Source organism: Urocitellus parryii, chromosome X, assembly GCF_045843805.1.
Source record: "Urocitellus parryii isolate mUroPar1 chromosome X, mUroPar1.hap1, whole genome shotgun sequence".
Lineage (NCBI taxonomy): Eukaryota > Metazoa > Chordata > Mammalia > Rodentia > Sciuridae > Urocitellus > Urocitellus parryii.
Window position 1 is genome coordinate 75,220,720 of NC_135547.1, and position 20,617 is coordinate 75,241,336.

The 20,617-nt window shown below is 40.8% G+C and overlaps 1 protein-coding gene across 1 annotated transcript in view; it reads left to right on the forward strand.

Annotated features, from left to right (window-relative positions):
• Positions 1–16,745, forward strand: part of Kif4a (kinesin family member 4A) — a 143,121-nt gene extending 126,376 nt beyond the window's left edge. Inside the window, exons 23-31 of the mRNA XM_026399977.2 lie at positions 153–282; positions 2,480–2,650; positions 3,028–3,135; positions 4,337–4,414; positions 4,854–4,952; positions 5,634–5,825; positions 14,362–14,478; positions 16,166–16,288; positions 16,542–16,745. Coding sequence (XP_026255762.2) covers positions 153–282; positions 2,480–2,650; positions 3,028–3,135; positions 4,337–4,414; positions 4,854–4,952; positions 5,634–5,825; positions 14,362–14,478; positions 16,166–16,288; positions 16,542–16,745 — 1,222 coding nt within the window. The remainder of the gene's footprint in view (positions 1–152; positions 283–2,479; positions 2,651–3,027; positions 3,136–4,336; positions 4,415–4,853; positions 4,953–5,633; positions 5,826–14,361; positions 14,479–16,165; positions 16,289–16,541) is intronic.
• Positions 16,746–20,617: the final 3,872 nt, after the last annotated feature.

The window sequence follows — 20,617 nt, forward strand, 5'->3', positions numbered from 1 at the left end:
TTAGGTACTATGTAAAATTCTAACCAGATGACTCGGTCATTATTTAACTGATATCTCCATTCATAAACCACTTTAAAGTTTCTGCTCAGAGTTCTTCTTCTTCCTGGTATTGAAGCTATTCACAACAAAACTGACTGTTTCTGTTTGTGAAGGAGCGCTCAAATTGCTGACCTACAGCAGAAGCTACTGGATGCAGAAAGTGAAGACAGGCCAAAACAACGTTGGGAGAATATTGCTACAATTCTGGAAGCCAAGTGTGCCTTGAAATATTTAACTGGAGAGGTAACTATCACTCTTACTACCAACAATTAGGGATCTGGTTAGGTAGGTTCAAATAAAATACCTTGGAGCCAGGTGTGGTGGCACATGCCTGTAATCCCAGTGACTCATGAGGCTAAGGCATGAGGGTCACAAGTTGGAAGCCAGCTTCAGCAACTTAGCAAAAGACCCTGTCTCAAAACTAATGAAAAGGGGGGACTGGGGTTGTGGCTCAGTGGTAGAGTGCTTGCCTAGCATATGTGAGGCACTGGGTTTAATCCTCAGCACCATATAAAAATGAAATAAAGATATTGTGTGTCCACCTACAACTAAAAAATAAATATTTTTTTAAAACTAATAAAAGGGGGCTAGGAATATAGTTCAGTGTTAGAGCACCACTGGGTTCTATCCCTAGTACCACAAAAATGAAAGAAACAAGATAGCTTTGGAATACTGTCATCATGTCCTCGCCAGTTCGTTCTCTCTCTCTCTTCTCTTCTCTTCTCTTCTCTTCTCTTCTCTTCTCTTCTTTCTTCTTCTTCTTCTTTCTTCTTCTTCTTCTTCTTCTTCTTCTTCTTCTTCTTCTTCTTCTTCTTCTTCTTCTTCTTCTTTCTCTCTCTCTCTCTCTCTCTCTCTCTCTCTCTCTCTCTCTCTCTCTCTCAGTACAAGGGATTGAACCCAGGGGTGCTTAACCACTGAGCCTCATCCCTAGCCCTTTTTATTTTTGAGACAGGGCTTCCCTAAGTTGATGAGGCTGGCTTTGAATTTATGATCCTCCTGCTCAGCCTCCCAAGCCACTGGGATTACAGGCATGCACCACTGTGCCCAGCTTCTTGCCACTTTTCATGGAAAAATCCAGTGATACTAACATTAGAGAGTTTATTGCATAAAAATTGATATAAGCGGACTGGGGCTGTAGCTCAGTGGCAGAGTGCTTGCCTAGCACGTGTGAGGCCCTGTGTTCAATCCTCAACATCACACAAAAATAAATAAAATAAGGGTATTGTGTCCATCTACAACTTAAAAAAATTTTTTAAAGTTGATATAAGCAGGAGCTGGTGTTGTGGCTCAGTGGTAGAGCACTTGCCTGGCATGTGCGAGGCACTGGGTTTGATTCTCAGCACCATATATAAATAAGTGAACAAAATAAAGGCCCACCCAACATCTAAATAAATTAATAAAATTGAAAAAATTTTAAAAAGTTGATATAAACAAGTAGAGGCCAGTCATTTACAAAAAATATAATATGACTCAAATTGATACTTATCATGCTTGGCATAAATCAAGTGCTCAATAAATGTTAACTGTTGCTCTTAGAAAAAGGCCAGAATGCCACAGTGGGCTACTGGCTAAACATAAACTATTATTATATTGTACTATTTGTTAAAAGACCTATGAGATGTATATTCAAAAACTTTAAAATACAGTCTTGAAAAGAGAAAACCTAAAAATCTTTTGACATATAAAGATTCATTTTAAGGAAAAGCTATCTTCAGTGACCTTAAAATAATGCATCATCTTCCATTGTCACAAGAGGAGTGAAAACTAATAACCTCTAGTGATTGAGGCATTTTTCACTCAGGACAAGCATAAAATCCATCTGAATCCACAAGTTAAAGTAATGCTACCCTTTCACATTTTGGTGTTAGGTTAGCAGATTTGTTCTACTAAGAAATCTTGATTAGGTTTGTGAACGCTGGTATTTATGATGTTCACCATCTGGGCTAGTAGTAAATGCAAAACTAGGCCAGCACAGGATATGAATCCAGCCTGAAGAGCCAGATCTGCAGTTTCAGCTAAAGTGTCTACAAGTTCTGACGTGTGAACACAGACATTCTGAGACAGGACAGAATTGGACATAAGGGTGTGTCATGTCAATTTCTCTTCAGACTTAAATATCAGAATTTTGGAATCATCATATACTGTTCAGGTTAGGTTTATTTGGACCTTAAGGGAGAGCAAGATAGAAAATGAATTTAGCTATTGCTTCCAGAACTCAAATACATGTCACAGCAGAAATATGGACTCTTGGCCTAGGAGCAGAACAGTAGTCTTATTAATATTCACTGTTAGAATCCATATGACATGAAAAAATAAGAATGGAATTACACATGAAGACACTTTCCTCAGACCATTTAAAGAAAGCTAATATGTTCCTGCCTAATGAATGGGGAAAGGTGGGTTATTCTCCAAATAAATTGATCTCTTTTATCTCTTCTAGCTGGTCTCCTCCAAAATACAGGTCAGCAAGCTTGAAAGCAGCCTGAAACAGAGCAAGGCCAGCTGTGTGGACATGCAGAAGATGCTGTATGAGGAACGAAATCGTTTTGCTGAGATTGAGACAGAGTTACAAGCTGAGCTGGTCAGAATGGAGCAACAGCACCAAGAGAAGGTACACTGACAAGCCAAGAAGCTAGATACAGACACAAAGCTGTCATTGCCCTTTGTTAGCTTAAAAAAGTAGTGGGGGGTAATGAGTTGCCTTCAAAAGTGCATGTGCTGTTTTCTAAATTTTGCAAATGAGAAACATGAAACAGAGAAAAGTGATATACCTAAGTTCATACCTACCCATGGTAATGGCTCTTAGCTTCTGGCTTGAATCCCAAGATTAATGTGCTGAGAAACATTGTTGCTGTTCAAGCCATAGAGCAAAAAGAACAGTTTGCCTGTAAATCATGAAGGAGTCACCTGGATCACTGCTTGAACTAGGTGAAAATCCTTCTTTCCCCTGGTTCCTCTGATACTACTATGGATTGTGTCTTTCTCTAGGTGCTGTACCTTCTTAGCCAGCTACAGCAAAGCCAAGTGGCAGAGAAGCAGCTGGAGGAGTCAATCAGTGAAAAGGAGCAGCAGCTGCTGAGCACACTGAAGTGTCAGGTATGAGAAGACAGGAAAGGTCTCCAGAGGAGGGTTTCACATGCCTCATCAAGAATCGTGTCTCATTTAGACCATTGTACTTGCAGCAGAGAGTAAGAACTACTGAAGAAAGGCTTAAAATGGTAGCCTCTACTGCTTTTTGTCCCTACTTGATTAGATGAGAGATAATCAGAATGTAGCCATATACAGGATCACCTTGTTTTTGGTACCATAACACCAATATATACTCCATACCAGACTTTGAGGCCTCCTATTTCTATTGTGTCAACACTGAACTCTAAAAAGCTGAGACAGTGAAATTATCTAATAGTTACTTAGAATCCTAGGGACAATTATATCTTCCTGAGCTTGTTCTGAGCTGAGACCTGACATGTTTGTAAAATGCCTGGGGTCTGGATTTTCTTGCAGACTAAGAACACCACACCCTTTAGTAGCAAGTTGGAGCACTTTTTGTCCAACTTAGAATCTTTCTCCTACAATACCATCCCTAGGGTTTCCTTGGCACCTCCCACATAAGGTGTAATCAAACTTGTTAAGGTTATATGTATGGATCCAGTTGTATTAAGCACCAGGAAGCTTAATAAGGCTTATGAGACTTGGAAATAAACTGTCTAGTCTATGTTCAATAGGATGAATAGAAGCATTTGTAGCTTCAGGAAACAGAACTAAGGAGTTCTGTGGATTTCTGAATCTGCATCCTGATGTGAATACAGAATATGAGGCTAAAGAATGGAAAAGAATAAGGAAGACTTCTCAGACTGAGTCCACGGTTCCTACAAGTGTGGTTAGTGCTGATGAGGAACATTGGAATAGAAGTGGTATTCAGTTGTAATTCCAGTGATTTGGGAAGCCTATGTGGGAGGATCACAATATCAAGGCCAGCCTAGACATCTTAGCAAGACCCTATCTCAAAATAAAAAATGAAGGGCTGGGGATGCAGCTCAGTATTAGACTGCCACTGAGTTCACCCCAATCCCTTAAAAAAAGAGGTATTTAGGACACCTAGAAATTGGGAGTAAGGTAATTTTCTGGGTGCCAGTGCCTGCTATGCAAAAACCATCTGTTGCCAGGAACTTGGCAGCAGTATGTTTTTTCTTTTTTTTTCTTTTTTTTTTTTTTTTTTTTATCTAAGTGAGTTCTTTAGTAACCTACACGTAGTGCCCAAAATAACCCCACCTATCACTACACTATCTGGAAATAGGATGAAGAACTCAAGAAGATGCAAGAAGTATGTGAGCAAAATCAGCAGCTTCTCCAAGAGAATGAACTCATGAAGCAGGTAATAGAGTTCCCCATCGACTTGATAAGGCCCTGGGACAGCTGGTTGCCACTGAGGCCACCACTTAGGAACAACCCTTAATTTGGTGATTTAGCTGTACTTTTTGAGGTCTACATTGTGTTTCCATGTGACCCAATCATGTGCATTTCAAAGTGGTAAAAACACAAGTTTTAAAATATGCCTCTTTTTGATCAGATAACAATCTTAGAAAGTAGGAGTCCTTGAACCTACTCTAAGCCTGCCTCACTTTACTGTGGTTTAAAATTGAGCTGGCTGAATTGGGAATGTAGCTCAGTGGTAGAGCACTTGTGTAGCATGCACTTAGTCCTGGGTTCTATCCCCAGCACCATTAAAAAAATGTTTGGAATTTTGGTGTTTTAGCCATGAGCACTCCTAAAAGCTGTCTACATTTTACTCTCTGTCTCTCTTTTTCAAATAGAAACTGACCCTCCTCCAAGTAGCCAGCAGAACAAAACCTCATCTTCCTAAGGATAACCTTCTATCTCCGGACTCTTCCTTTGAATATATCCCACCCAAGGTAAAATGCTTAATACCTACGATAACTTTGCATAGCCCAAGTTCAGGGTGAGTATGCAAAATTACCTTTTTTAAAAGGTTAACAGTTAAAATACCCAAATTCTAAATCTCAGTTTTTCTTAGAGTCCTAAGTAGAATTATAGAGTCCTATGAAAAATAGGTGTGTTTTTTTCCTCAGAAGTCTGACTTTTGCTTGGTGTTGTGGCTCAGTGGTAGAGTGCTCGCCTAACATGCATGAGGCACTGGGTTCAATCCTCAATACCACATAAAAATAAATAAAATAAAGTCATTGTGTCCATCTACAACTAAAGAAAAATATTTTTTAAAAAAGAATTCTGACTTTTGTCCATGAATTGGCTTTATGTAATACAACTGAGGAGGAGGAGAAGGAAAAAAGAGCAATGTTCAGCTGTCCATCCAAAAATCCTTATCTCATCACATCATGAGTCCTCCCTTCCTCCCTCAGATTGATCAGCATCCAGTTTCTATCCTTTCAAAGACTCTGTGAGGCCAAAGGCTAAAGCAATTTTTTTTTTCTGATTGGTAAAGACAAGTGGGATATATTTGAGGAGTCTGAAATCTCTGCTTTGAGAATATAGCTGGAAGCAGCTACTGGGAAGATATGATACCATATGTATTATTTCATTTTTATTAAATAATCACTTCAAACCTTTTTTCTTAGCCAAAACCTTCCCGTGTTAAAGAAAAGTTCATAGAGCAAAGCATGGACATCAAGGATCTAAATATTATCCATGAACACGAGGAAGGTGATGGTGATGGTGATGGTGATGGTGATGGTGAAGATGAAGATGAAGACGATGAAGAATGGAAGCCAGCAAAATTAGTTAAGGTGTCCAAGAAGAACACCCAAGGGGTAGGAGCCAACTCTTTAAGTCAGTTAAGGATTCTACTCATTTATACTGTCAGTGAGATAGTTTTCTTAATCTAGGAATGTTCTGGCCCCTATCCTGCATCCAAGCCCCTTGGATCACATTCAGAGTCATTGACTCCCCTAAGGGGGATTTGTTGGGCTAGCTCTGTGTAAAACCTAGGGCCAACAGAGAGGGAGGGCAGCCTGAGTGTACAAGGTGGCTCTCTTTGTTTTCTCAGGATCTTCCTAGCCTGAGTAGGTAGTGTTCTATACCATTTCATTGAAGCTGATTAAAAATCGATCATACCAGTCCTTCATATTTTTAGAGCACTTTATAGTTTACAAATCATTCTCATTTATGTAATCTTTTAATCATCACAAAATATCCACTGAGATATTTATTATTTGCATTTTATAGCTAGACCTCAGACCCACAGAAGGGTAATGATCTTTCCCAAGGTCATAAAACCAAATAATGGGATTTAAAACTGAATATTCTCTGAGTACAGTTTGTTTCTACCAATGATGTCATGTCAGTAAAAACTGCAGATCAGAAGCTCAGTGGGTAATTTATCTTTCTTGCCTATTATAGTGATTTTTGCTCACTAGGCTAAGGGGCTAAGGGAATTACAGAAAAAGCTAATAATTAAGATCAAACACACGAAGTTAAGGCTAGTTAGGAACAATCTGACACTGAGGCATGCTTTATTTACTTAAACAATGATAGACCTACACAATTATCAAACATAGATGTTTTATGTTGAAATATTAACTTCCTAGGCACTACAATTCACCACCACTACCCCAGCTGTGCCCTACAGCCACATTCCACTTACAAAGAACAATTCACACATTACCTTAGCTGGCTTCCTAGAAGCTTATTTGATCTGATTAGCTGATAGCTCACCACATGGGGAACTGAGCCTTGTAAAGCCACAATACCAGAGCTGAAGCAAGTTGGAAGGAATAGGTACTTGTGTGGTATTAAGGTATTTGTTCAGCCAGAGTCATCAGAAGTGCAACATACCACATGCTCAAAATGGGACTAAGAGTCCATCCTTGGCCCCAGAAAACATAATTTAATGGGAAAACAAGGCAAAGAAGTAGAAGCATAACTAGAACCTCAGCATATTTATCTCTGGAAGCTGGACTAAGGGGTTTTTGGGTTTTTAAAGTCAAATTAACAAGGCCTAATTTAGGAAGATGCCATTGAAAGGTGACTATTGCTGCATTATAAGATAGAAAGGTAAGTATCATCTTGAGCAAACAGGGAGAACATTTTTGGCACATTGCATAGCAAATTGCAAAAATTTAAAAATGCTAGAAGAATGGGTGTTGGGACATTAGAGAAAATGGGGCAGAGCATGTCTTTCTTTCATTTCCTCTACAAGCATTTATGGACACCTTACTATGGTTGCAGTGGAAAGCATGAGCTGAATGTAGATTTGAAGGCTGAGTTGAGATGTACACACAGAAAAAAAAATGTTAGAGGGTCTTGTTAGACCAGGACGCAAGAAAAGACCACTGACTCCAATCAAAATCAAATTAAAGCAAGCTTATTATTTCGACCCCTGGGCTGCCTCTCCCGCCCAAAACCGCGGGAACCAAGATAGCAGCAGCAGCTTTCCTGCAGCCCAGCTTTATAGCCCAGAAAGTTACACAAAGGGGGGTTACAGATAACAGAACTCTGAGGAGCATCACACTAATGGTAGTTTACATTTTTTGCTGGCCCCAACATCAGAATTTATGAGGACCATTAGAGCCTCAGAGAGGGTCGTTATCTGGCCAGGGAAGGCCAAGATTTGTGAGGCATCACTAAAGTTTCAGAGAGGGCTGCTATCTGGTCAGAGAGCCAAGCATGGGTGGGTTCAAGGCATGGGCAGGCATTCCAAGCAGGTTCAGGATTTGCAGTAATTTATAGTAAAGCCGAAATTAGCTTTTCATGGCTTTGTGGCGAGATGAATCCCAATTTTGAGAGAAAATCAGGTTGGGTCTATCAGTCTAAAGCCTCTGAGGAAAGGAGTTTGCAAACTTGCAAAATTGCCAGTGGTTGGTGTACACACACACACATACACACACACCACGTATATATTATACATATATGGTTATGTCTGTGTCAAAGTCATACTACCTCTCTGACATTCTGACCTGATTCCTGGGATAAGAGACAATAAGGATGAAGCTACACCTCATGTACGTGACACTCATGTGACTATATATATCCTGTGTGTCATGGCTGTTCTGTACTACTACTACAGAGTGTTTAGCCTCTGCTTGCTTAAAAACTAGCATGGGGAGTGCTGGGGTTGAGGCTCAATGGTAGAGTGCTTTCCTAGCATGTGTGAGGCACTGGGTTCAATTCTCAGCACCACATGTAAATAAATGAATAAAATAAAGGTCCATCAACATTTAAAAAAAAAACTAGCATAAGGGGAAACTCACAGGCAGCTCATTGTATAACACTTGTTAGAAAGATGTTCCTTGTTTAGCTGAAATGAGCTGTCCTAGTGTTTTTGTTTTTGTGACAGGGTCTCCCTAAGTTGCTGAGGCTGGCCTCAAACTTGTGATCCTCTTGATTTAACTGCTCCAGTAGCTGAGATTATAAGCACGCACCACTGTGCCTGGCTTCCCAATGGGTCTCAGCAATGTAAAAGTCTAATTATTGTTCTTTATGACAGTTCTTCAGATGCATTGTTTATATTATCTCTTTGGATAAAATATAGAAACAAGGACAAGGTAATAGAACATTTTTTAAGCATTTAGATGAATTTGTAAATGGCTGAAGGAATGTAACCAGGCTACAACCATCAATAGACCAATGTCATCCGGGTAAGGTATCTTTAGGACATGTCATAGAATTTTATCTTTTGTTTGTCTTATTGAAAACAATAAAAAATAATTTTTCACTTTTTAAAAACAAATTTTGGTACGAAGGATTGAACCCAGAGGCACTTTACCACTTAATTATATTCCCAGCACTTTTTTTTTATTTTGAGGCAGGGGTCTTGCTAAGTTGTTTAGAACCTCACTTCGTTGCTGAGACTGGCTTTGAACTTGGCAGTCCTCCTGCCTCAGCCTCCCGAGTCACTGGGGTTACAGGTGTGAACTACCATTCCCAATATCATTTATTTTTTATTGGTGGTTATAATTATATATAATAGTAGGATTCATTATGACATATTTATACATGCCCATGCCCATACATAATTTGATTAATCTTACTTCTTAGTAATCTCCCTTTCCCTCCCATCCTCCCTTAAATTTTTTTTTTATTATCATAATGACTAGAGTTGGCAAGTATGACTAAGATTATGGTGATGATGATGATTTTTCATGCTGGAGGTGGAACGCACAGGTGCTCTATGTCTGAGCAGACCTTTTTAAATTTTATTTTGAGACAGGGTCTCTCTAAATTGTCAAGGCCATCCTCAAACTTGCAATCCTTCTTCCTCAGCCTCTCTAGTAGCTGGGATTACAGGTGTGCACCAATACATCCGCCTGAAAATATTAACAGCCTTAAAAATGTTCCTGTTGTTCTTGCTTTGACAGCACATATACTTTAAAAGATTTCCTGTCCTTTGATCCTATCCTATTTCTTCCTATAGGAATTTATACTAAGGAACTAGACATTGGTATGTAAATAGATGTATTCATTCAACGAAACTTTTGTGAGTATCTATATGCCATGTACTGTTTTTAGGTACTGAGAATACAACAATAGAGTTTAAGAACTTTGCCTTCATGAAACACATTCTTGTGGAAAGAGACAGAAAAACAAAATAATTTTAGATGGTGATGTAGAAAAAGTAAAGAAAATATAGAGAAACCATTGAGAATGATGGGTTAGGAAAAGAGTGGATAGATGTCTGAGATCTGAACAAAAGAGAAAGTCGGGAAAAAATCAGAGGAAGAACAGCAAATGCAATGAGCTCATGACAGGAATGAGCTTGGCATCTCAAGGAACAGTAGAAAAGGCATGAGTGGGTAGAGTGTGTTGAGAAGTAGAAGAGAGCAAACAGCACAGGTAAAGTCAGAGGGGTAGATTGGAGGGCCTTGTCATTCAGGGATATCCACTGCAACATGATTTATGTTAGTGACAATTTATTTGAAAACAGTCTTAAGCTGGCACAGTAGCACATGCCTATTACTCAAGAGGTTGAGGCAGGCGAATCAAAGTTGGAGGCCAGCCTCAGCAATTTAGCAAGACATTATCTCAAAAAAAAAAAAAAAGGAACTGCAGTGGTAAAGTACTCTTGGGTTCAATCCCTAGTACAGGGAAAAAAACAGTATATAACATTAGGAGATTAGTTAAATAAACTGGCTTGTCCACATGATGAAAATGAAAATTAAATACAACTATTAAAAATCATGATTTTGATTTTCAAATTTTATTAAATAATAATATCCTCATAATCAGTAAAAATAAGATGTTCTCATGGTTTTCTTTATCTTTACAACTACAGAGCAAAGGTGATGATTCTCATATGATAAAGAATTAATGACTTGAATTTGATTACAAATTCAGTATGAGTCCACAAAGATATTTTACTTTGTCTGGTTTGGTTTGGTTTTGCAGTCCTAGGGATTGAATCTAGAGGCTCACACTTCCTACCACTGAACTATATCCCCAGCCTTTTTAGTTAGTTTTTTTAAATTTATTTTTAGAAGTAGTTGAACACAAAAACTTTATTTTATTTATTTATTTTTAAATATTTTTTTAGTCATAAATGAACATTATTTATCTTTATGTGGTGCTGAGGATCGAACCCAGGGCCTAGCACGTGCTAGGCAAGCATTCTACCACTGAGCCACAACCCCAGCCCCTCCCAGCCTTTTTAATTTTTTTTAGTTGTAAATGAACACAGTACTTTTATTTTTATTTATTTATCTTTATGTGGTGCTGAGGATCAAACCCAGTACTCACACACATGCCAGGCAAGTGCTCTATCACTGAGCCACAGCCCCAGTGCCAGCCCCTTTTAAATTTTATTTTGAGACAGGGTCTTGCTTAGTTGCTGAAACTGCCCTTGAACTTGGGATCCTTCTGCCTAAGCCCCCCAGGTAGCTGGAATAACTGGCATGAACCATCATCGTCAGCTCCAAAGATGTGATAAGAAGAAAAAAACAAGCAACTGTGACCCTAGGCTTCATTAACTAGACTATCAGATCCATAGTAAGGAAGGTGTTTGTCACAGTCTATTTCACAGTGGACACTCCACACTGTGAAGAAAGTTGTGTTCGTTTTTGGATCTCACAATTAAAAATGAACTTTGAAAAATTGGTGTGTACTCAGGGTGATGAGGATACTTGGAAATCATATCATTTGGTAAATCATTGAGGAAACTAAGTATCTTTAGCTTTGTGCAGAATTAGGGAAATCTGGGGAGTAAAATAATTATGTTTGAATGACTATGCCATGAAAATGAGATTAAACTGACTCCATGTCATTCCAGATGGCAAAATTGGGTCCTGGGGTTAAAAGTTATAGAAACTGTCATCATCTTTGGATAAATAGAGCTTCAGATAACTAGACCAGGGATGTTAGAAAAGGGCTTTGTGCATCAAACCAGGTTTTAGAAGTTCATTGATGTCCCTTCTGACTCCTACATGTCTCTTCCAGGCCAAACTATCCCAGTTTCTTCTACTGTTTTCTTTCTTCATATAATTATTTTATTTTATTATTGTTATTTCTGGTACTGGGATTGAAACCAGGAGTGCTAAACCACTGAGCCACATTCCCAGCCCTTTTTATTTTTAATTTTGAGACAGAATCTCACTAAGTTGCTGAGGCTGGCCTTAAACTTTCAATCCTTCTGTCTCAGCCTCACAAGTCTCTGGGATTACAGGCATGCTCCATCAAACTCAGGTAATTATCTTATTTTTATTTATATTTGTTAATTATACATATCCATGGGGTTTAGTTTGAAATTTTCACACATGCATATATTGTGCACTAATCAAATCCAACCTCCTTTTTTCCACCCTCCACCCTCTTCCCCCATGTATTTACCCTTCCCAACTGATATTAATCACTATTCTACATTCAGGTCAACTTCCTTTTTACCTTGAACATATAAGAGAGACCATTTGGTACTTGTCTCTCTGTGTCTGACTTATTTTCCTTAACATAATGTCTGCCAGTTCCACCCATTCCACTATTTTTCTTATAGCGTTGCTTCCTATAATCTGGTCACCCACCTTTTTTTTGTTTAATTCCCTCTTTAGTAAACATATTTGCACAAAAAAACTCAATGTGTGTAAAAGAAAATATGCATATTGATTAAATAGGTTTAATATAGGGGAAACCTTTATAAGAATGTCAGGCACATATTAATGTTAGCTATTACTATGACAGCCTTGTTTGTAATGGTGAAGAATGTCACTATCAGGAGAATAGATAAACTGTGTTTTTAGAATGCAACTAAAGCTAAATGTATCAACATAAAATAAGTTACCATTTATATTAAGTTTAAAATTTGAGACAATACTTTTTTAAAAATTCATATGCAGTAAAAAACATGCATAGGGATGATAAACACCTACAGTAATTCAGGACACTGTTCACTCCTGAGAGAGAGAGGCAAATGAGGTTAAGAAAGGGTCAGGGTAGGAAACCTTATTAAGAGGGTAGTAGGGACATGAGTGAGGTTTTTCTTATTATTGTTGTCTATGCTTTTGTATATGTGAAAAATTATGGTGCCCTAAAATGGGATTCATTATTTCAAATAGGCTTCAACTGACCCAGGGTATCATGATATAATTGCTCCCCATATGATCTGAACTCCAAATTTCTGCCTGACTACATTTGCCTTTTGACAGCTATTTCACACTGTTGACACAGAGAGTTTGCTCACTCTCAAATCCCTAGGCACTTTCTGCACAAACTACTTTTAAGTTAGATTTCTCTCCATATTATATTTCTATGGATGATTTGAAGCGGGGGACCCAAATAGCAAATTTAATTTACTCCTATTTGGATCTTTTCTTTCTACTTTCAACTTGTAATTCCAGCCTGTCAAAATATTTTTGGATTGCAACTTTTTTCTCTTACCTATTAATAATCCTTCCAGCATTGGGGTTGTGGCTCAGCGATAGAGCACCCGTCTAGCACGTGCGAGGTGCTAGGATCGATCCTCAGTACCACATAAAAATAAATAAATAAAATAAAGGTATAAAAAATAATAATAATCCTTTTTGCTATTGTTAGAGCTGATAAATAAGCCTACCTTGTAAACTGGTTGTGAGAGTTCATATTTACATATATGAAAATACTCTGAAAACTATAAAGTGCTATCAAATGTAAATGATTTGGGCTGGGGTTGTAGCTCAGTGGTAGAACACTTGTCTGGCACATGTGAGGCACTGGGTTCGATCCTCAGCACCACATAAAAATAAATAAAGATATTGTGGTCCATCTACAACTAAAAAATATTAAGAAATGTAAATGATTTTATTTCATTCCATCAATTCTTTGTTAAAATATTGAATGATTAAAGTGCTGACAAAGAGCTGGGCATGGTGGTGCACACCTGTAATCCCAGTAGCTTGGGAGGCTGAGGCAGGAGGATCACAAGTGCAAAGCCAGCTGCAGCAACTTAATGAAGCACTTAGCAACTCAGTATGACCCTGTCTCTAATAAAATATAAAAAGGTCTGGGGATGCGGCTCAGTGGTTAGGCACCCCTAGGATAAATCCCCACTAGCAAAAAAAAAAAAAAAAAAAAAAGCCCAGGCTGACACTGGACAAAATGTAGAAACGTGAATTGGATGAAAATACAATTAGATAGATCTAAATATATCAAGCAACTATGCTCAGGCCTTAAATATACCTAAGTATACTACCATCCAGCTTGCAATTCTTCACTTTACCCATAAAATTGTCAAAATAAAACATTAGGGCTAGGGTTGTGGCTCAGTGGTAGAACGCTTGCCTAGCATGTGTGAGGCAATAAGTTTGATTCTCAGCACCACATGTAAATAAATAAAATAAATATCCATCAACAACTAGAAAAAATATTTTTAAAAAAAGGAATCTTAAGCCAGGCATGGTGGTGCATGCCTGTAATCCCAGCGCCTTGGGAGGCTGAGGCAGGAGGATAGTGAGTTCAAAGCCAGCCTCAGCAAAGGCATGGCCCTAAGCAACTCAGTGAGACCCTGTCTCTAAATAAAATAACAAAATAGGGCTGGGGATGTGGCTCAGTGGTTGAGTGCCCCTGAGTTCAATCCCCAATACCAAACAAAACAAAAAAGGAGTCCATCAATCACCTTGCATTATTATTGCTATCCCTCGTTTCTCTTTCGAGTATACTATTCAAAACAGAAAATGGATTTGCCAAGCATGACATGTTCTCAGTTAAACTTGTGGTAGTTACTGGTGATCATTATTTCACAAAAAGAGATGACTGAAGAGATTGAAGTTTGATAGACATGATGGTACTTTCCATTTCTTTTCTATACAGGCTTGCAAATGAAGGGAAGGCACTTTAAACTAGGCTTCTAATCCTTTCAGTAATGTGTCTTTCCACAAACTTGTTTTGTAGTGTTCCTGCAAGGGCTGGTGTGGAAACAAGCAATGTGGGTGCAGGAAGCAAAAGTCAGACTGTGGCATAGCCTGTAGCTGTGACCCCACAAAGTGCCGGAACCGCCAGCAAGGCCAGGTAGGACCAATACCATTTCCCCTCAACCATTACCCCTCACCATTCCCTCATGATTCCCACTAGTTTCCAACCTCTTTCTGCTTTCTATCCTGCAACCTGGAGTCTCCTATATAGCTCTTCCTACCCTTCTCCTACTCTCTGCACCCAGAAAACAGGCATAGTCTTCAGTCCTTTCTCCCTGCTCACCTGTCCACACACCCCCTTCAGAAACTCAGCTCTTCCCATGAGATTTCTAAGTGTGCAATTGTAAAGTTTCTGTACACTTTCAGAGGCAGGAACACGGAACAGAAAAGCAGGCATTTACAGGCATATATACATGCAGGATCAAACTAGTCCAAAGGCTTAGCTGGAACTGTAAGAGCCACGTGCTGAGCTGGCAACTTCCAGGAAAGAAGTTAATCCTTCTGACATCTTGAGTCATTAGTTATTAGACCCTCTCCATGGGAACCAGCTATTCCATGGCTCTAGGAGAAGACCCACAGGAACCAGGTCTCTCTAAGAGTCATTGTGACTCTTACTGTATTATGTAAATGTAGCTATCTTCCTTTTTTTTTCCTCCCAGGATACCAAAATCAGGGCAACAAAATGTGCCCTGAAAAGAATAGTACCAAGCAGATCAGATCCCTACCTATGTCCATGGCAAAACTTATTGCTACAACTTTCCATAGGACATAAAATAAGTCTACCAAGTGTAGTCTAATGATCATTCATCATGCATTTCTTGACCAACTACACATAAACAGTTTTGCCATGGGCCTTCTATTAAAATACTTAGAAGATAGGTAAGCATCAGAGAACTAAAGCAGCAAGCTAGAGATCAAGATAAGAATCATAGAAGTAGTAAGGACCTTATTTCCATGGTTTTTCATTTTGGTTTTTAGAGTCCTGTAGTTGATCATTACATGGAAGAGCTTCTGGGCTAACAGATGTGGCCTGAAGGGGCTCAAACACATTTCAGCCAAATTTGTTTATTCATATATTGGACTTCCTCTTAGGATTTCAGTTATAAAAACTACTGGTCTAGTCCATTGCTTCCATGTTACAGAAAAGAAAACTAAAGCCCAGAGATAAGTTTAAGTGACTCACTTGATTAGATGCCAGGCTTTCTGACTCTTAATCCAGGCCTGTTTCCATAACAACAGGCTATATAATTCTAATCCAAGTTCTACCCAGAGTCACTTTGTTACCTAAGTGACTTCTCTCTTGGACATAGTTTCCTTACCTAAAAGAAATACTAATACAGGGAACACCCTATAGTGGTGCTATCATAGATTATAGAGAGGAGAAGTTTAATCAAAGAAATGACCCAAGGGCTGAGGATATATCTCAGTTGGTAGAGAGCTTGCCTTACATGCATAAGACCCTGGGTTCAATCCCCAGCAACAACCAAAAAGAAAGAAAGACCAAGACTTGGCCTTGTTTGAAATCTAGCCTTGTGTCCTGTGCTGCTATCCTATTGAGACCTCTGCCTCAGAGGCTACCCCCAAGCATTGCTTCATTCCTTCAGGGACAGAGCATGTCAAGCTCTATGACCGCCCAGGCGTGGTCTCCCTAAGACTTGCTTAGATTGACCAGTCAAGCTTAGATTGACTGATTAGAACTGGGACCTCCCTGACTAGAGAGGAGCATACTGATTTTGTAACCCTGGTAGCCAAATTTAGAATATGCCCGTCTGGCTGATTCTCAGGATAGCTTGGGCACTGTTGAACGGACCCAGGATTCCGAAGGCTCCTTCAAACTGGAGGATCCCACAGAGGTGACCCCAGGATTGAGCTTCTTCAACCCCGTCTGTGCCACTCCCAACAGCAAGGTAGGTTGGCTATAAGGCAGGCACTGGAAAACTATATTAGCATCCATCACTGCACTAGTTATGACAGAATCTGATTTGAAAAAAAAATTATTATCCACTTTCTGGGAACTGGAAATTGGGCATTGACTGGAGTGGTTTGTTTGTTTATTTAATAGAGCAATCTTAGGGGATACCATGTTATTACTGGGAATTTGTTAAGCATTTGTACTGCCTCTTTCCAAAGTCTATTCAAACTTGTGTCTGTCCTTCCTAGATTTTGAAAGAGATGTATGATGTGGAGCAGGTGCTACTAAAGAAGGTTACTCCAACTATACCCTCCTTGGACCTCCCAGAACTGAAACATACAGCAACAGAAGCCCGAGAAAATAAGGCTCCAGGGAAGAAAAAGAAGCGAGCTCTGGCCAGCAATACCAGCTTCTTCTCTGGTTGCTCCCCTATTGAAGAAGATGCCCACTGAAGCTAAAGTCACCATTTCTACCCCATCTGCCTTAGAAGACATTTTCAGGTTGCAGCCAACAGGGGTTTTCTAATGACTTCTCTGGATTTCCGATTTCTTGCTGTTAAGAAAAGAGACAGAGTGATACTAAAGGGAAGGGGAAGTTTGTTGAATGTTGACCCTTAGTCTCCAGCCCCTTCCCAGACGACTACTCTTTCTTCTCCAAAAGGTGCTGAGCCACCTACTGAAGAGAAAACCAACTGACCTTCCAATGACTCATCAGGAACCAGTCCTCAGCACAATCTAGCTTTTTTTTTTTTTCCATTTGTGAGCAGTTATGTCTGTCTCCTGATGGAGATGAGGCCAAGGCTTTCCCCTATAAATTGTCTCAGCTTAATGGAGGAGCCTGGCCCAGGATGGAGGCTTGGCTCAAACTCTTTACCCCACCTCAAGAATGGGCGGGGATCTTTATTGCCCTGAGTATGGATTTTAAGTATTTTAACAGGACCCTTAATTGTCTTCCATGTTACTTAAGTAAATAAAATATTTTTAAATGTTAAATAAATAAATAAAATTTAGCCCATCTACTGTTTGGGAAGATCCTTTGGTGCTAGATAGAGAAACAAAATTCAACCTGTGTTCCCTAGCCCCTAGGAAAGCTGTAAGGATATTGATTAAAAGTTCCTGATGGGACTGAGGCTGTAGCTCAGTAGTAGAGCGCCTGCCTCACATGTGTGAGACACTGGGTTCAATCCTTGGCAACACAAAAAATAAATAGATAAAGATATTGTGTCCATCTACAACTAAAAATATATTTTTAAAAAAAGTTCCTGAACCTACCTTTTGGGGGAAGTTGCTTACCACTTTTTTTCTTTTTTGCAGTGCTAGGGAATGGAACCTAGGGCCTCACATGTGCTAAGCATGAACTCTACCACTGTGTTACACCACCAGCCCACCCTGTCTTTTTGTATAGCTACTCTCTTTCTCAGAGGAGAGTATAGGTTACCATATTTTATCTTATGTTGCTTTGCTACCCTAAGAAACTCTAATAACAGTAGCAAGGCCAGTGGCCAGACCTCCACTCTAAAATCTGCCTGCCTCCAGATCTGGGAGGAAGGAACTACATTTATTAAGCATCTCCATGTTCCTGCCATAATTTTACTTGCTCCTCACAAAAAAAAATGCTTATTTTGCTGATGAGGAAACAGTGTGTTAGTCAGCTTCACAGCAGAGATAATCAGTTTCTGAAGAGAATAGGTTTATTTTAGCTTATAGTTTCAGAGGTTCTACTACATAGTTTGTTGGTCCTATTTACTTTGGGGCCTGGAATGAGGCAGCATATCATGGTAGAAGCATATGGTGAAGCAAAACTGCTCACCTCATGGCCAGAATGCAAACAAGCGGAAGAAGCTGGGGTCCCACTGTCCCCTTCAAGGGCACATTCCCAATGAACTGAGCACCTTCCAGTAGGCCCCACCTCTTAAAGGTTCCACACCTTCCCAAAGAGTGCCACAGGTTGAAAACCAAGTTTTTAACACATGAGCCTTTGAGAAACATTCCAGGTCCAAAGTATAGCACTGATGTACAAAGAAGTTAGGTAACTTATCTAGAATCATAAAGTTTGGAATAATAAAGCTAAGACCTTAACCTATCTGATGTGTGACTTTTTTTTTTTTTTTTTTTTTTTTGGTGCTGGGGATTGAACCCAGACACGCTTTACCACTGAGCCACATCCCCAGCCCTTTTTAATTTTTATTTTGAGACAGGGTCTCACTAAGTTGCTTTGGGCCTTGCTAAGTTGCTATCGCTGGCCTCACATTTGTGATCCTCCTACCTGAGCCTTCTGAGTCACTGAGATTATAGATATGCACCATCATACCTGGCTAATGTATCACTTTCTAATGCCCTGCAGCCCAATTTCTTGGTGTGGGACCACACTGCTGTTCAGTTCCAGGACAGAACAATGCTGGCTACTTGCTTTCTCCTTTCAGAGTGTTCTCCATCTCTGCTTAAAGCTAAAAGGGGGCCAGCCCTGGAACATCATACACAGGTTCCTGATTGGACTAGCCTTTTGGGAGTTCACAAGCCCAGGGATTCATATTTGTGCATATTGAATCCCAGTTACAAAGCTCCCACACCATCCCTAAGAACTTAAAAGCTGAGACTCTAGAATCCACCACAGTCTAAGCAAAGGAAATTGAACAACAACCTGCCTAGAATGAAGCCTGCCGAGGACTGGGTGACCCACTGGCCCTCCTTGGCCTCCTGCCAGCAAGCAGCCCTGCTTCTCTTTGCATTTTAATTCTGCGAGAGCAAGGGAGCCTCTGCCATTGCCAACTAGAGCCTCTGGATACAATGAAAAGGCAGAGAGGGAGGGGGCCAGCTCTTGGCAGAGGAGAGCCAGTCTTCCTTCTCACTGTTTGAAATCCAGTGCCTGTAGGGGGAGGGGGAGCTGGCTTATCCCTAGAGACGATATTCTTTCCCACCAACACTGTGCTAGCCCCTGGACCTCAAGTCACTGCATCAGCCAGAATGCAGAGAGGGTCAGCCCATCAAGCCAGTCCCCAGCCCCTAGCCCATGCCAACCTCTGTGCTTTACACTAAATTAACAACTTGCTAGGCCACACTCTCCTGCTGATGCTAGAGTAACAGCATCTTCTGTGTGTGTTCATCTTCCAAAAAGCCTGAGACCTCAACATACTATACACTCCTCACAGTGATTCATAGAGACTTCATGCTCTGGGGATATGGCAGCAGGAATGATACAAGTCTCAGCATGACCTGAATGAACATCTTGCGTGGAGTAGAGAGCCAAGGAACAGGCTACTGTCACCCCAGATCCACAAGGACCCTAGGGACCCCTGGTCCAGAAACAAAGCAACCTGTTACCCCGAATTCAGGAAATAGCTTTCAATTACAAGTCTTAGTGATGTACCGTGCAAAATTAAAAGTAGGAGCCCAAGAGGGAAGACAGGCAGGCTAACGAATCAAAGCTGTATGCCCAGGGAGCTTGAGACTGGATGCTAGCTAGACTTCTTCACACAAGCGTGTTTCCAGGGGGCTAGCAGGGCCCCTTCTCACTGCCAAGTTGCAAAGTTGCGTGGTCACCTCCCCCCTCCCAGCCTCCAGCTGCCGCTAGTGCCCTCAGCCCTCGCCTCCCTGAGCCAGGACAAAGCCCTGGCAGTGACTGGGAGGGGAATAGGAGGAGGGACAGAGAGATGGGGAAGGCTGCACAAAGGAATTCCTCGCCCCTAGCCCCCTGACCGCCAGCGAGTAAAGAAGCAGAGCTGCTCTCCCTCCCACTTGCTTCCTCCTGTCTTCCCACCCTGGCCAAGCCAGGCCATAGAGCAGCAGCAGGCCTTCAGAGAGGACCCACACATCCTCCTGTAGGTGGCAACAGTGCCACCTGTTTGACCGGTGGGGCTGAGCCAAGGACTGGAAGAGGGAGGAGGCAGACAACTCGGAGTGGAGCTGAGAAGCAGTGCAGAGCAGAGACCAGAGCAGAGCTGCCGCTGAGATAAGGTGTGAGGGCTTGGGAAGGCTGGGGGCTACAGGCGGGAGCTGGGAGGTGAAGACTGGTTCCACCGGATAATTACCGGGCCCAGGGATTGAGAAGAGCCCTTGTCAGATCCCCTGCTTGGGGTTCTCAGGCTGCTCAGATCCTACAGGTAGCTCCTGGAGGGAGGTGGGAGTCTAGAAGGCAATCTGGGGTGCAAGGGTAGGACCCTAGGGGAGGCAAGAGGTGTGGATCAGAGTCCAGAGCAGGCTACAACAGCCCAGGGGCCTTCCTCTGGGTTGGCTGACTCCTGGGAATGGGTTCAGGGAGGGGGGAGAGATTTCCTTCCCCCCAAGTCTAACCCCCCACTCCCCCGCCCCATCCCTCCTTTCCTAAG